Source organism: Trachymyrmex septentrionalis, unplaced genomic scaffold (assembly GCF_001594115.1).
Source record: "Trachymyrmex septentrionalis isolate Tsep2-gDNA-1 unplaced genomic scaffold, Tsep1.0 scaffold70, whole genome shotgun sequence".
Classification (NCBI taxonomy): domain Eukaryota; kingdom Metazoa; phylum Arthropoda; class Insecta; order Hymenoptera; family Formicidae; genus Trachymyrmex; species Trachymyrmex septentrionalis.
The window spans coordinates 2,548,283-2,565,850 of NW_017305885.1; the positions used below are offsets into that span (position 1 = coordinate 2,548,283).

A 17,568-nucleotide genomic window follows, 5' to 3' on the forward strand; every position below is an offset into this window, starting at 1 on the left:
CTACGACTTCGATGTGCAATTTGGATAAAGGAAATTTATTCAAAGGCAAACTATGTTGGAGTACTCATTCAGCACCGAAAAAAATGCCAAAGACATAAAGAATAAAGCCGGTGCAACAAAGACTATAGTGACAGTGACCTCACCATATACCTCGACAGTATTTGTCCTCCAAAGATAAGTGTATTTAATAAGATTCGGCAAAATCGCTTCGAAAATTTTTACTCTTTTTATCACTCTTGATAAATGTAACGAAGACCATTCCAATAGGAATTTACACGTAAGTGATTCATCAAAGGATAGCGAAAGTGAATATCACATCGAGAACGAATCTCATCCAGCTAGCAAGCGAGCCGACGCAATAAATTGCGACGAGAGCCAGAATCGAGACGAGTATACGCTCAATGAATCGCTCGATCGCCGCGGAACATTGTCTCGGGGTAGTTTTCGAAACGCACCCTCGAAGCAGCAAAACTGGGAGCTCTCGAATCGTACGGAACGTCAAAGGAGAAGCGCCGGTGCCCGGGGCGAGGAGGAGTTCTCGACGCGTGCCAGGCTGGTGATCACAGGCACCGCGGCGAGAAGAGTAGGAGAGGGACCGGAGAATACAAGGAGAGAAAGAGAAAGGCGAATGCGGAGAGAGTGAGAGGAAAAGAGCGAGGAAAACGAAGAGAGGAAGGGAGATAAAGAACGGGAGCAGCTTCAGCATCATCTCGAACGAAGGGTTCTTCCGTTCGGGTGCTAGGGGTGTGCAACCCTGGACGAAGGGTCGCACTCAACTCTTTTAAAGTGGGCAAACCGCCAAAGAAGAGAAGACGTCCTCGGGGCGATGACAGGATGCCTCCATCTCGTGCTACAGGACGTGCATACGAAGGACCGCCATCCAGGATCGCTACCAGGATCGGTCCCACCGTCGCTCTGCTGCTAATTCTTTTCGAGCATCGCCGGTGAGTATCTCTATGATCTAACGATTGAGGATCAAAACTTTTGAATTTTTTCTAATGTCTTTAAAATACCACTTATAGGAACATTAATGCCAGCGATAAAAATCATAATATATATAAGTATACATTTCAATTTCATATCGTTATTATCTTTAAAGAGAGGCAGAAATTTACATACTTATTTTAGTTCTTTTATTTATTATTTCATCCCATGTAAGTTATTGCTCAACTTAAATATTGCTCAAATTAAAAAGAACTTTAAACATGATCGTTCTTGTAATTATTACATTATATAATTATAATTATCAGAGTAATATATCATAGGTTTACTAAATGCATCGTTTATAAAAATCATTGATATTTTATCATGTCATTGATATCCACGGAAATAGATAAAATAGTTTTTAGAAGATATCTTTTAATTCCATTTAAAGATAGAAAAAATCATATGAAATATTGTCTTAATATACACTATCTTTCGTATAAAAGATTTGATTTCGTATATCATATATTTTTTTAGATTAAAATACAAAATGTTTTTGTACGTATCACATTTGCAAAATAACTATCGAAATATGTGCCATTCTTAAACTTAATTGATTAACGTGTTCGTTATATATTCGTTGTTCGCTGTAACATCGCCAATCTATTTTCGCTCAAGCACCTTATCCGCCCTTCGTGATTGACTAGTAATTCACGCGCGCGTGTCTCTACGTATATCCTCGACGTATATCCTTCTCTCGTTCTCTTCATCTTCTTTCTCCTCTTTCACTTCGCACTTGAGCGTGTGAAAATACTCTTCCGGAGTGTCTGTTCTGTCTCGTACTTTGGTCCACACGATACTCTGATGCGCCGCGATGCACCATAATGCAGACGTCAAAACGTCACTCTCGCCCGCTTTGTCCGTCCGTTGTGACGGAGCGCTACAAATCGCGAACTCGCTCACGAAATGCACGTTGTCCACTCTGCGATGGAAAATATACGACAATGTCCACAGGACAACCGAGGAGAAGCTGCAACGAGCAACGGGCTCGCCGTGTCTAATCTCGCCAAGAAAAATTTACGAGCGCGGTAGCACGGCCAGCTTCTTCGCCCTCTTTTTTTCACAGTGCATCTTCCTGATGCACCTCTTCTCTTGACTCTCTCTCTCTCTCTCTCTCTCTCTCTCTCTCTCTCTCTCTCTCTCTCTCTCTCTCTCTGTCTCTGCGGAAAGAATCCGTCAATGGGGTGCGCTTCTTCGACCCGGCGGTCGTATCGACGGTTCCATAGAGGCGCACAATGACGAAGTGCAAATAGACCGTTCCAACCAAGCTTCGCATCACGAAGAATGAATCCCGCTGCGATCTTTATTATAGCTCTCCGTAATACTAATCGCGCCTTGTGCACCAGGACCGTCCTGAACGAATTTTTTTTTTTTGCGAAAAGCGTACCGATGAAACGACGACGATTCTCAGGCAACTTGCAGATTGAAACGTAGATTGCGACTTTAGACAGAGACGTACAAATGTACATAAAAATACAATTTATTATACAATTTATTAAAAAGTTTTGTAACTATTTCAAGAATAGCAGCTAATCTCAAGTCAAATGGAAAAATCAAAATGGTACACATAAGTTTAGATAAAATTATTAGCTAAGAAATGTTGACTGATTTAGAGCGAACTTGTTGGTGTATATTTTACATTAATAACATATATTGCCGTGATAATGTTCTTTCTCATTGACTACGTTTACATCGTGCGTTTAGTCTGCGACCTATACGATAGGTGCTTTGTTTAATCTACGGGATAAACAAAGACACCTATTGTATAAGTCACGGCCTAAGATAATGATGTAAACATAGCCAATAACTTTATACACTCAAGATTCTCGTTATAAAGTCGTTACGTTGATAAACAACAAGATCACCGCTTAGTAAAACTTTCAATTACAAACGCTATAATCATAAAATCCGGTATCACGCGTATAATCGTGCCAAGTAATTAATTTTATAATCGTGGAGTTTCGTGATACATTCCTCGTTTGTTAATGTTCAGGATGTGATGTCGTAGTAGATAATCGCCAATGATTCCCTGCAGGTTCTCAAAATATATACACACGAACGATTCTTCGTCAATGGTGACGGCTTCAATAGCCTCTTCTCTGAGACCCATGCAGCTTCTTGTAAATAATTATGCCTAGCATCCGGGAACAGAACGTGCATTCACGTGTGTGAGTAGATCCACGTACATATATGTTCACATATACGCACTTATGCGAGCCGGACTTGCAGGACGGCATTGAATTACGGTTCTGATGATATAATAGTCAATAAACTGGTTCGCGTCATTAACGTTTTAACACGCGTGTACGCGGCTTTCTCTGATTACGTCGCAATGCGTATATTTTTGCACAATGTGAATTTATATCACAAATAAAAATAACAAGAAAATGTGTAATGAAACAATTTAATATGCTAAACCTAATTTCAAATCTTACTAATAAAATTTATTATGTACATATATATGTGTGTATACATTAAAAATCCAGCAAACTTCAAAATATTTTCTAGTTTTATTGAGATAAAAATATAGTATGACAACCTCTAATATATTAGATTTTTTATGACAGATATTAATGTAAACACAATTCATTAATTAATTAACTAATTAATTAGACAATTAGTATAAAGTAATACTTAAATTATAATATGACTCTATACATTAAATGTAATCAATTTATAAAAATCTGTTACGACTATATTAGTTTTTAGTGAAGTATAATTAAAAATTAAAGAAACTATTGTAAGAAAGTCTAGATATGCGACAATTTAAATGATAATTCGCGGTTAAATCACTCGCGGTTTCAAGCGATATCATTTTCAAGAAATTCATATTATATCGAAAAGGAAATAGCGGAATCCTGAATGTTTATTAAACAAATGGAGATTTAACACGAGTGCCCTATGAGATCGCTAGTAATTGACGAACTAGATGAGAATCCAGTTTTATCGCTAAGTTACAGGTCGCCATAACTTACACCGCTAGATACCATCTGCAGAACGTAATTCGCGGCCTATCGCATTCCTGACAATGTACTCGCCGCGAAATCGATTTACTCTCATAAGATCGAGAGAAGAGCGAGGCACCACGATATCTACCGCAGGTATTCTCGCGGGTCGGATCATGAAAAAAGGCGAGTTCTCTCTTTCCACTGAGTATATCCCATTAGACGCGAAATTCCGTGCCGTGTTCCTCTCTCATCTCCACGAGCAAGACGAAAAGGGAAGGAGGGATTAAATAAAACACGTGCATGTCGCCATCTTGGATTCTTCTGCGACCCCTTAGATTATTGCAAAAATGCGGGACACGCGCTCGCGTATCTCGTCTGCGATTTGCCCAGCGGATTCCCAGAGCACCCGAGATCGAGCACCTGAAGAACGAAGTGAAACTATAACGGTCGCTGGTAAAAGCGCATCGCTGATTGTTTGTGCAATAAATCGATCTTACTGCGTTTTAATTATTACTTCAGCCTTTAAATGCAACTTTAAACACACGCAACTCTTAATTGAAAACTCGATATTTCATAAAATAAATGATCTCTTATTTATTTAACGTCTCATTCTTTAATCGGTACTGCGACGAAATAATCGCAGACTCGGTCCATAAGAATTAACAACACACAACGTGCTGTGCGTTGTTAAATAAATAAACGATTAGTTATATCTTAATACTTTACAATTATGATTTATAATTTTATATAAAAAATTATCTTTCTAAGAATCTTTATCCTTTTAATTGCAATTTTATGGTAGTTTTATTGAAATATGAAAAATATTATTTAAAGTTTATTTTTTTATACCTATAAACGTAACGAGAAGTTCTTGCAAAAAACTCTATATATAACGAACATTCATCATTCATTTTTTAATTCGAAAAGATTGTTCTCGATGGATTAAAAAATCTACCGAGTATTCATAATCTGCGTAGTAATATAAATTTGATAATAATTATGCTGATTAATAAACGAAGATTTGCGGTTCAACAAAACGATTGTTTTAAAAGGTTCGGTAGAATAATTGCCTTATGTATCCAGCTCGTTTCTTATTCGCGAAGTGAGACGCATGTACGAGCGGGGAAGCCGAGACGAGAGGTAGCGAAAGGAATCTCTTGATACAATCCAACTTCCTCTGCAGGTACGCGGTGTCTTCCGTAATTTGTTGGGAGAGTTAAGATCATTAATCTGCTTTCGGTAGATCATCAATAGCGCGAAAGATAGCAGCGGTGCAACGGTGTACCGGTAATGGGAGCTCTCAATAACCTCCGCGACCCTAAAACTCCCCTCCCTCTTCTACATCGTTCTTTCCCACACTACGAAGTATCAGGACCTTTTTACCTTTTCTTCTTATTAATGCCCATTCTCCCCGTGTCCTCTCCTTCCTCTATCCTCCTTGAATTCGCTGTCGCCGACTTCTTCGTCTTGCTCCTCTTTCTTCGTTCACGCGGGTGCTATACACAGCTTTTACTTTAGAAGAAGCTCGTCCGCTAATTTGTACCCGCAGATAACCAAACGACCCACGAAGAGCCTTGCACCCGCCCATGACATCCTGCAGAACCCTACGGCTCCACCGAGGACCCCTCCAAGGAAAAAATAAACTATTTCGAAACGCTACGAGCAGATTAATGATCGTGAGGAAGGCGATCTTTTCGCGCTGCTGGCCAATCTTGCGAGTTCCAATGATCGATAGAGAACTTTGATCATATGTTCAGGTTTTAATAATTTATGTTAATTTTCATCAAACTATTCTGCGTGGATAATTATTTAGTTATTCTACTGTATGTTTTACGAGAGAATTCCGAATTTGCCATTTAATTTGTTCTGTTTATACTTCTGAGAACAGATTGCTATAAAGAAATTACTGTAAAACAAAATAGAATCATTTTATAATAATTTTTGTGCTTTAATATTTACAAAAATACTTAAAGTACATATTCTTCATAATTCTTTTTATTTAAAAAATAGTCTAAAGACTTTAAAATATATTGGGATTTATAAAACTTCAAAATTGTCAAAAAGGGATCAAGCCAATCTCCACACAAAACGCAGCGCAAGAGAGCGGTAGGTTAATCCGGCAGAATTCGATAAAAGATTTCAGTTTATGGCTTATTATTTACTAACTGTAAATATGTTCGCCAGACAATAAAAAATGCTGTGGTAAAAATTCTAACGGTGTATGCTTTTGGTAAAGCACGCGGTAACAGGAAACGAAGATTCTGGTCTTATAACGACCAATGAAGCAAAGGAACAACCCTCCTCTCTCGCTCTCTCTCTCTCTCTCTCTCTCTCTCTCTCTCTCTCTCTCTCTCAACGAATTGACGCACGCTCTCGAATACACGCGATCCTGACCATGTATAGAACACGCACGCTCGCTTCTGCCGTTTCTTTTTTTCACCTCAAAATTAATTAACACCCGGTACGCCGTAATACGCGGCCATTAGGCAGCAGCCGTCGCTTAAGATAGCGTTTTAAGAGCTTCTCTTCCAAGAGATGGATGCCGTTATCGCGACCGAGCGGGGGATGGGACGGAGGGTGAACCGGAGGAGCCAAATGTATGGGCCTTTCCTTCTGCCATCTCTTCTTCGAGGAGCACGATGGCAGAAACAGACGGCAAGATAGAAACGGTTTTATCGACTCTTTAAAAACGTTCGCACCTCTTGACCTCGGCCTCGTAAAATTGAAGGAAAACGGACGCTCGCGTGCGGTGCACGCGTGCGCGAAAGTACCCGCGCGCGACCGTAAAACCTGCTCCAGACTGCCGCGATTAGTACTGCACCTTACAGATTCGAAGAAGCAAGCCGGACCAACTCTCGATATTCAATACCTCCGCACAAGCATTTCCATTAACATTCCGAGTGTGAAATTTAGAAATCGCTGTTTAAAACAAACATCAGTACAGCTGTATCCATTTAATCGCTGACTAAATAGGTTTGCTAAAATCTATCACCATTAATACAAATACACTGCAAAAATGAAGTGTTAATTTTAACTTAAATATACGTATAGTGGATTTTCTGAGACGTGCAAAAATGTTAAAATTAACATTTTTATGTTAAGTCCACTATACATCTTTAAGTTAAAATTAACATTTTATTTTTGTTTTTACAGTGTAAGGTATTGAATAAAAAGAAAGATTTTAGAAAATAATATTGTTATTTTTTAAGATCTGTTACAAGTAGAAATAAAATTTTATGAGTAATCAAAAGGATTAAACCGAGTTCATTTAAGAAGAGAGTCTAAGTATTCTCTCTATTCATGTTCATCATAAAACATCGATGTTTTCTAGTATCTCAATACCGATGATTATCCAGTGTAATTGCTTGCACACCGTTATCAGCGAAGAACTCAACGATAATCAGTTTCGCGAGTTTAACCAGGTGGCGAGCTTGACCGGCTGCTTCCCTGCTTCCGCACGTCGTCACTAATTACACTCGACATACGCTAAACTAATATGTACGTTCGCAACTGAAAAGAGAAGTAACGGCAATGAAAAGAGTAAAAGACTATGATGCGAGTTGTAACTTGGCGGGAAATACTTGTAGCTTATCACACACTTTCATTCTTGTTAATTTCTACAAAGATATACCTTTTTTGTATGCATATGTATATATTTTAACTTAATTAAAGAATCATTAAAATTTCGCAAAAATTTATGACAAATCAAATATATGACATAATGTATAACATACATTATTTCTTCTGCAAAATTTTCCAGGAAAGACACGAAGATGTTAATTGCGTTTTTATACATATTTGCACTTCCATTTGGTAATCATCGAAAGAACAACGTTTCAAAAATAAAATAAAATGATAATGTCTCTAATGATGATGGAAAAATTATATAGCTTCACCATTCAGAACTTGCGATTAAAATAGAACTAAAATTGATTGCACGTAATATGACATTAATTTTGTTTTCAAATAGATAACTTTAAAATAACATAGCCATATTATCGAATTGCACATTGTACTATTTCTGTATTAATCGTAAAAGTGGAAGAAGATGTGTTTATTCGTCATATATTTTCCAGCTCTAATCTTAATTTAAAAAAAAAATTTTGTCTAATTTTGCGTATTTAATTATCACATGGCCTTAGTACCTTAATGATAATCGCTTAAGGCAATCGAAGAAATCAACAATTATCCACGCGCCAATTATTACTTTGTTATCTTTTTCAGCGCAACTTGCCTAATGAGCAACTCAGTGGATGATTGGGTGAGTGGCAGCGCTGTCGTTTGTAATGGTATTCCAGGACTGACGAAGGATCAACGCGAGCTTTGCCATAGAAATCCCGATGTCACCGTAACCGCGATCAAAGGATTACAAATAGCCATAACCGAATGTCAAAATCAGTTCATGTGGCACAGGTGGAACTGTTCGTCGCTCACACCTAGCAGCAGAACTCAACAGAGCAGCGTCCTTCTTAAACGAGGTATATACTAAAAATACTTTTCGTATATAATTACAAAAGTAAAAAAAATTCCTTATAATAATAATAATTAAATGATGAGTAAATTGGGCAATTAGGAATCGGCGCTGTAAGTGGTGCGCTTAAGTGACTAAAATCGTTATAGTCACATAATATATTTCAAGTAAATTAATAACGTTACTGATTTGCTCTAAGAGAGACAGAGAGAGAGAGAGAGAGAGAGAGAGAGAGAGAGAGATTGCTGAAATATATTATAGGACTATAACGATTTTAGTTACTTACAACGCCGATTCTTAATTGCCCAATTTATAATATTCATCATTTAATTATTAACACTTTTCATATTCATATTATCCCCTGGTTGACTTTACGGCGCTGATGACTTCTTTAATAATTACCAGAAGCCATTTTCCTCCTTAAACGCGAAAAATCGCGTATATGAGATCGAAACCCAGATCTACAGATCCGCAAGTCAATCGCACCGAGTGTCAAGCCACTCGACGCTCCACTAAGAATTAACGAGCGAAATTATCTGATCGGATCTGAATTCGTAATTAATAATCTACCTTCCCATTAATGACGTATTAATGTTTCCTGAATCATTAAATTAATCTCGGTTCGCACTATAAATACAAATAAATGAAATATAAGACTCCATTAAGAAAGTAAAATAAACTACTAGAATTATGTATAAAAATAGTATGCAATTAAAAATTTTTATAATGCTAACATTAGTAATTTCCCCGCAAGAGTATAATTTCAAAGATAAATATTCTAAGTAATTTTTAAAAGAATACTATAAACGAAGTTGATCCATTCTATATAACAAATAATACAGAAAAAATGTAAATTCGTTTGGCCTATAAAGAAATTATTACAAAAATATATTGACTACACTTGTTATAATAAAACATTTTGTTATTTAGAAAATATAAAATATAGATATGATCATCTAGTAACATAATATAGATATGAAAAATAAAAACTTTACACGCGTATATTCGAGACGTACAATATACTAAAAGAAAAGTCTGTTAATAGCTACCAAATTGAATGAAATAATTTTAATCGGGTTCGATTAATATAATCAAAAATAACTATTTTTCTAAATATTTAGCAATTATTAATGATTATATTATTGTATTTGATAACATTTATTAAGTATTTAGGTAAATAAAATTATTTTTTATTTTACTGATGAAACATTTAATTGAAATTATTTCACTTATTTGATAGTTATTACTAGACTCCTTTTTTTCTGTGTACAAATTGCATAGAACACGTTAGACGATTAAATATTATTAATCGAAAAATTCCATGATGTGGTATTTGGCAAATCTACAAAAGTTCTAGGCGATTTCTCATCGTATATAATCGCCACGTACAAGTTCCTTGAAGGGTACAAAGTGGAATCTTTTACGACGTCGTTGACGGGACGGTGTAGACGATGCGAGGCGAGACGACGCGTTTCCTTAAATCAAAGCGCACGGCGTAACCTACCCGCGGCAGACCCCCGAAAAACCTGTCCCAATTCCATAAGAAGACCCTGCCCCCACGGTCGGCCTATTCCGGTGTGACATATAAATTCGTCGTGGCGTGTACGTGCGCCGCAAGAGGAAACATATATCGTGTCGGACGAATGCGCGAGAGCGCGACATCGGGCACACCTGACCTGAAAGCTTAAGCTCGTCCGCAGACCCGGGGGCCCGTTTCTCCCAACCGGCCCCTCGTTATCTGCCTCCGTGGATCGGTACGCCTTTTCTTGCTCGCGAGACAGGAGAAGGTGTCGATTCCACGACTTTTTCGAGAGTTATGTAAAGCTGCCCGTCCGATCAGAATTCTAACAAGACGAAGCTTACTCTTTTACAAGTACAATCCTTTGTCTCGCGTATCGCGAAATAGCTCGGTAAACCATCTTAGTTTCCATTATGTTAATTCTCTTTGGTTTGTCGTAAAATATTTAAAAAATGGAAAGTTAAAACAAGCAAATTATGTTAGATAAAGTTACTAGTTAAACATTTGATCTTTACGTCGTAAAAGACGCAATGTCCTTCATTGTACAAAGCTGCATCACTCGCGAATGTTCACGCACAAAAACTTCCTCGTATTCGCACTTTTACACCAAAGATGTGTAAAAGATTCGCGATTCGCTGATTATCCGTAACATTGGCAACAACCGATCAGCCATTATTAGATTTTGGTTCTCGAGTCAGAGGGCAATAGCTTCCGAGAAGCTTATACCTCAGCAAGCGCGACTAACAACCACTGTCCCTTTTTGAGATATCGGTGGCCAGGTGGAGAGATGGTCTGCGATCGTTTGAGAAATCCACCGTGTCAAATTTGGGCCTCGGGTCTCGAGAAGAGCCGTTCATAGCTCAAGTCACTCGGACACGGTTCTCTTGCCCTCTCTTTGCTCTCAACGCTACCCTGTCTCCCCTCCCCCCCCCTGCCCTTCAATCCTGGCTTCTCTCGCCTATCGTTACGATTTCGTCGGACTTCAGCAAAACGACTTAATGTATTATGAAAAGTACACGGAACCGATCTTCGACCGCTCCGCAGCGTAGGGCCCACACAAGAAGACCGGACCGGCTGTCGCGTTCCCCATACTGACACGATGCTTTACGAAAACTGGATTTATAGATATAAATATGGAAACATCAAAATGAAGACTCTTTTTTCCATTTCTAAGATCACTAACTCAGATCGCTCTTTTTGAATTCTAACGTCGAGAGATTCCATAAATTGAGCTCGTACATGATAAAATACGTCATTAAATCAAAGATCAGAAATCGCCCATAAGTCAACAAATCAATTTTCCTTCTTCTACATTAATTAAAGAGCCGTCAAGTAATCCGTGGAAGTAATAAATAAATAGTACTCTTTTCTTGAATCAAAGAAAATAATGTCATTAATTAAACGAACAACTCTTACTTTTGAATTTATTTTCGTACTTTAAGCACAAAGGACACTAGCATTCTTATACAAGTCTATCTAGCGTATTGTTTATTAAGGCCCGGTTGCACCAACCTTACTTTAACTTTAAGCGAGACTTAAAACTCTTTCTATCTCGTTTTAAAACCGAAAAGAGACAGAAATAAAGAGAGTTTTAAACCTCGCTTAAAATTAAAGTAACATTGGTGCAACCGGGCCTAAGTCATCTAAATAGCAATTTAACCAATATTATTTACATGACAGCTTCATGACAGCTTCACAACAATATAGTTTGTAATAATTAATAATCATGCGGCAGTTCACAAAAATATAAACATTTTTTGTATTAATTGACTTATATATCACGATAAAATATTAACGAATAGCAATAACAAAATAGCGGGAACCTTCAATTATTTAACTTCTCTATATATTTTATGAAGCGTACAGCAATAGTTGCAAGCTTAAAACAATCTTCTCTCAATATCTTATATAAGTAATTCTAAAATATATTGTAAATACTTCATTTATCTCTAGAACATCTAGATGGTATTACATTGGCAATAGTTAAAAAATAGGAGAGATACGACGGAAAGAAAAGTTAATTGAACAAACTTGATATCTGTAGAATCTATTTGATATCTCTGTCTTCGGATTAATTGCATTCAAAAGATACGCATGTCTTCGCAAGACCTCCCTCGAGCACTATCTATTGAGTTATCTAAATAACGATTTGGATCTGACACGTGGGAGTAGCGCAAGGCCTGTGTACCATTCGTCACTACGTCGCTGCACCAAGACTGCTGCGACGAGAAACGAAGGAAGCAGAGATCGCCGCGCGTTCCTCGGGATTCTTCCCTATCTTCCACTTTGGGTTCTCCACTACTGTCCGGTAAGAGGAGAGACGTACAACTACCCGCGGAGGATTTATTACACGCTCCCTCCGTTCCTCTCACTGTCGAGAAACAACGATCTCGCGGCACAGTAGCTATCTGCATTATAAAACAGTTGCTGCCAATACCCGTATATAGCAGAAGCTTCGAACCACCTCTTCCACTGTAAGATCACATAAAAGGCCCCCCCCTCCCCCTCATTCCATCTCATTCCACCCAGAGACGTGCTATTCTCGGCACCAAAACTAGCATTCTGGGCATCAAATCGCGATATCGAGTTCGATGGTATCCGTTGAAAACTAGTAGACCCACCCTGGTTCTCAACCCCGACATTCCTATCAGTCTGGGGAATCTCGAAGAAATGCTTTAGTCGGTGACGATCTTCGGATTTCACGAAGAAGTCTTTTTTAACATTGTTGACGAAGAACGACGTAATCAGCTGCCAGCTGTCCGATTGCCTTCTACATTGAACAACGATCCAATTGGATTCAATAGATCTATTTCGTCGGATAATCTAGTAACAGTTGACAATGACTGAAAAAAATCTTTCATTGTCATTCATATTCGTAGTTTATATCAATACAATAGTAACCAAAAAAAAAACCAGAGTTCTATTTTATTAGTTTAAATACTAAATGCTTTAACTTCTATTATATGATATTCTGTTATGCCATTCAAACACAAGTAGAATTTACACAATTAAAATAAATATTTCATGTAATTTCTGTATAACTGCTTAATATACCTTCTTTCACTTAATTTCTACAATTTATCCATTCGCGAATTAGAATATAAAAATACTGATAAAAAGTTAAACGTCTTTATTTAAATTTTTAGTTCGTTAATATTAATTTCTAACTTCTTTTATAACTTTTAATATTAATATGAATATTTTAAAATTGTCCAAACAAGTTCGGAATATATCAATGCAATGAAAAAAGATAATGTAATCATGAGAAAAAAAATTATTCTATATTCCTATATGCCTGTAATTTAAAGATAGTTGTGCGTCGTATCGTTTGTAAGTTGAACAGCCACCAAAGCAGTTTCGCGAATGATCGTCTGTCAATCGAGTCTGAAAGATGTCTCGGAGATTCTGGGGGACCTTGAAGGGCTCACAGAAAAACCACATCCGACATCGCATTACTTATTACAGTGAACCAATAACTAACTCTTTTTTCGAAACACTAACTTCCATTTTATTGATTCGTTCATGTCTTCGTCCTCTTCAAATACTCCGAGAATACGCGCATATAAATTTATAACATATTTTAAAATATTTAATTAAAAGATTCAAAAGTGATAAAATTACAAAAATTTACATCGTAATGAAAAATATGTTGTCAAATATTGAAAATTCTAACCAAACAATGAAAGTTAAAAAAGTCAGACATCTCCAAGCTATTATGTTGTTGTTGCTAAAGTTAGACAATATCTCGCGGCAGTTCACAATTTCTGCGTAGAATCAGGCGAGAAATCGCGATTTGTTCGCAGACTTCTCGCGAGGACGGAGTTTGGCATCGCATTGCTTCAGGCACCCCGTCGCGAGATCGTTTATACATGCGGACAGTGGATGCCCGCCGGCCGCCGCTGCTGATGGCCGCACTTTGTTTTGACGGACGGCTGAATAATCTACCTCTGAACTGCGCCTGATGGCTGTCTGTCTGTCGGCCCATCGTTTCGTTCTGTCCCGAACTCGCTACCGAAGTTCCTTCTACGGAAGCTCGACTTCCCCGGTGTCCCGCTGTTTCATGATCTCTGCCTTTATCCCCAAGAGGAGAGAGCGATATCGTAGCCTTGCGTATATTATCCATGTCGTGTTCGACGGTGTCATTGACGACGATCAGCAATTTGCTAACGGAGACAACTGAGATACGAGTGTCTTTCCGATACTTCAATGCATCTTATCTTGAACAATTACTTACAGATATCTAATGATCCCAATTTTATTATATCACAGCGTTGGCTCTATCATACCAAAAGATCAACATAACATGATAAACTAAATCGACCTATTACCCATTTACCATCCTAAAATTTAATCAATAAGACATTTCTAAATCGGCAATCGTTTAATGAGAAAACTATTTAAATCTTCAAATTTTTGTCTAAGAAATGTACCAAAAGATGCAAAGAACTAATGTGAAAAAAATGCGATACCTCATACATTAATTTAAATAAGATAAATCATGGAAGGGATGATTTATTTTTTGATAGTTTTAGCAAAATAAGAATGGAGCAAAATACAGTGGCTAACTATCGATCACATTCTGTTACAGGCTATAGAGAGACGGCATTCGCCTACGCGATTTCGGCAGCTGGCGTGGCTCATAACGTGGCTCGTGCCTGCAGCATGGGCCGCCTGCTTTCTTGCAGCTGCGATCCCTTGCACTATATGGATAATCCGCCGACGACGACCAGAGACATCACATTTAAGTGGGGTGGTTGCTCTCACAACCTCGAATACGGCATGGAATTCTCGAGGCAGTTCCTAGACACGCGAGAGAAAGCCGGCGACATACAGTCTACTGTGAATCTACACAATAATCAAGCCGGTCGTTTGGTAAGCATTACTTTCCCAATTTCCACATCGTTAAACTCCGGATATGAGCATATTTACATTAATGACAAACTTGAAAAAGAAGAAATATAATCTAAATGTAAATTTTTTTAATCTTACATTTCGATATTGCAACGTGTTAAAGTGTATTAGAGAGAAAAATACAACTAAAAATATATATTTTGATTTAAAGAATATTATGTAATAAATTAATGTTCTCTTATATAGTCTTTAAATGATATGCATCTTCTATTATTCAGATTACGCAATTAAAAAATATTGCTAATTATTATAACTATTCAGTTTCTTGGTTTAACTTTCTATTCATGTCTTTCGCTCTCATAAAATTTCGCTTCCGGCGATATTCTGTCTAGAATATTACTCGTTTTGTAAATAAGCTACATGCTTGTAAACATTGAACGATCATATATTGACGGAGAAAGCTGAGCTACATTTTAACATATAAGTGTATTATTACAACGAGATTATCATCTTTTTATAACAGTCTTCTTATATATATATATATATATATATACACACACATAATATCCCACGATAAATGATGCGCCATCTTAAAGCAGGCGCGCGCAAGAAATGTACCGTTAAATGGTCGGCGGGGAATCCCGAGAGGAAGCGAATTCGCAATCGCGTGCCGCGTCCGTCCGCGAATAATGTAGCGCGCACGCCGTCATGCGTAGGTCCGTGAGAGAGCTTCAAATTATCTTGCGCGCGATTCGCTTCTCTTCGTCCTTTCTTCATTGTTCTGTCTTTCCTCCGGCTTTTACTTTTTAGCGATACGGTCTCCTTCCTTCTCTCCCATCACTGCGATAAAAGAACGAAAAAGGAGCCAGAAAGAAAGAAGAACGAATAGAAGCAAACTGAAAGAGAGAGAAAGAGAAAGAAAGAGGAAAAGGAAGAGAGAAAGACTCTTCTCTCCTTCATGGACCTCTCCACGCTCGCTCTCTCGCCTCGACGTTATTAAGACGAAGCCTCAGGCTGGACCACCCAGCCGTAGACTCATTAACTGTTTTGTACGCGACACCTCTTTGTTTAAAAGAAACTGGGCCCTCCTCTCTTCCCTCTCCTCTCTTACCCTCTTGACCACTCTGCACACCCCACACATCCGAACGACTCGTATCTGTTTGTACAGCGTGTTAGAACCGGCGTTTTTCAGCCAACGTTACAACAGCGGCATCGCGGATATCGCAATTTGAGAGAAGGATTCGATTCCGCCTGCCTTGTCCGCTGTATCGAAGGCCCTACACGAAAAAGAGATCCCGACCGTGTCAGACGCAAATGAAAAAGTCGATTGACCGTTTTGTACAAAGTCAACCGACGTGAAAGCAACTTTTTAGCGCAGCTTCATCATTCAGAACAGTCAATATACAAAATGTTCTCCAAGTTCAGTGTGATTGGCCGCGGTTTTTTTTTCATAGATTCTTAAACTAATTTGAAATTGATTTGGATTTTATTCAACAAAGATGTAGAATTTCTGAATAATAAGTAATTGAGATAGAAAATACAGAAGTTTTTAGAAAAGTCCATTAAAAAGATATGAGATATTAAAATAATTATTTTGTAAACCTAATAATGATAATAAATGATCTTTTTTGAAAAAATGTGAATTAGTAAAAAATTTGAATTACTAAACAAATTTGAATTTACATATTTATATAGAAGTATTTTACATAATTAATATCCTATGTAATTAATGCTCTTTATTCACATTGGATGAAAAATAAAAATACTGATTATCAAATTCTTAATTCTGATCCCATTTTATGTAATGACTAATTATTCACAATTTAACATAATTGCAGGCATTAGCAAACAACATGCAGATACGCTGCAAGTGCCACGGCATGTCCGGGTCATGTGAACTGAAAACTTGCTGGAAAATCGTTCCGGAATTCCGAGTAATCGGCAAAGTCCTGAAGAATCGTTTCAGAAACGCTGTATTGGTAACGCAAAGCAATCTGGGCAGTGTGATACCGTCGAACAGGATTCGAGGGTCGCGACGGAGGCAAAAGCAGAAGCAGAAGAAACGTCGCGGGGGCGGCCGCAAGAGGAAACTTCGGGATCTCCCCAATCAGCTCTATTATTACCAGAGATCACCGAATTTCTGCGAGCAGGATCCGATGCTTGACATTCCTGGCACCGCTGGTCGCAGATGTAACAAGACCAGCACCGGCGGAGATGGATGCTCTGATCTATGTTGCGGTAGAGGCTACAATATGGTACGACAACGGCGAACGGAGCGATGCAAATGCAAATTTCACTGGTGCTGCTTTGTACAATGTCAGAATTGCACGGTGGAAGAGTGGATTACGGTTTGCAAATAAGATGACGAAAAACATAACAAAACGAAAAACAAAAGACGGAAGTCTAAGACTGACGGAAATTGACGCGAATGTTTTTTTCTTCCTTCGCCAACGAGACTACATTGTCGATTCAATAAGAGAAGAAATTAGCTCCGAAGATTCGCCGAAGATGTGTGCGCAATGAGATTGTTCGTTCGCAAGAATCGATCAAGGGACGCATAAATAGAATTAATAATATGGTTCTTATTAGAACCAGGATTACCAGGCACTTCTCTCGAACTATCATGATATTGGAATGGATTTATCTACTAATTTCGAAATTGTGCGAACGTAGTAGAAAGGTAATCATTGTTAATAAAATTAAATCCCTTTCCACGAGGACCAACAAGTCTTTAAATACGATTATAATTATAATAATTATACAATTAACTAACTCAATTTTTTACTCGTCGACAC

At 37.8% G+C, this 17,568-nt stretch overlaps 1 protein-coding gene across 1 annotated transcript; it reads left to right on the forward strand.

Annotated features, from left to right (window-relative positions):
- Nucleotides 1-834: 834 nt before the first annotated feature.
- Nucleotides 835-17,568, forward strand: LOC108753684 (protein Wnt-10a). Its single transcript, XM_018495509.1, has 4 exons — nucleotides 835-944; nucleotides 8,157-8,410; nucleotides 14,511-14,794; nucleotides 16,612-17,568. Exons 1-4 carry the CDS (start codon nucleotides 835-837, stop codon nucleotides 17,131-17,133), a joined length of 1,170 nt encoding a protein of 389 aa, XP_018351011.1. The 3' UTR covers nucleotides 17,134-17,568.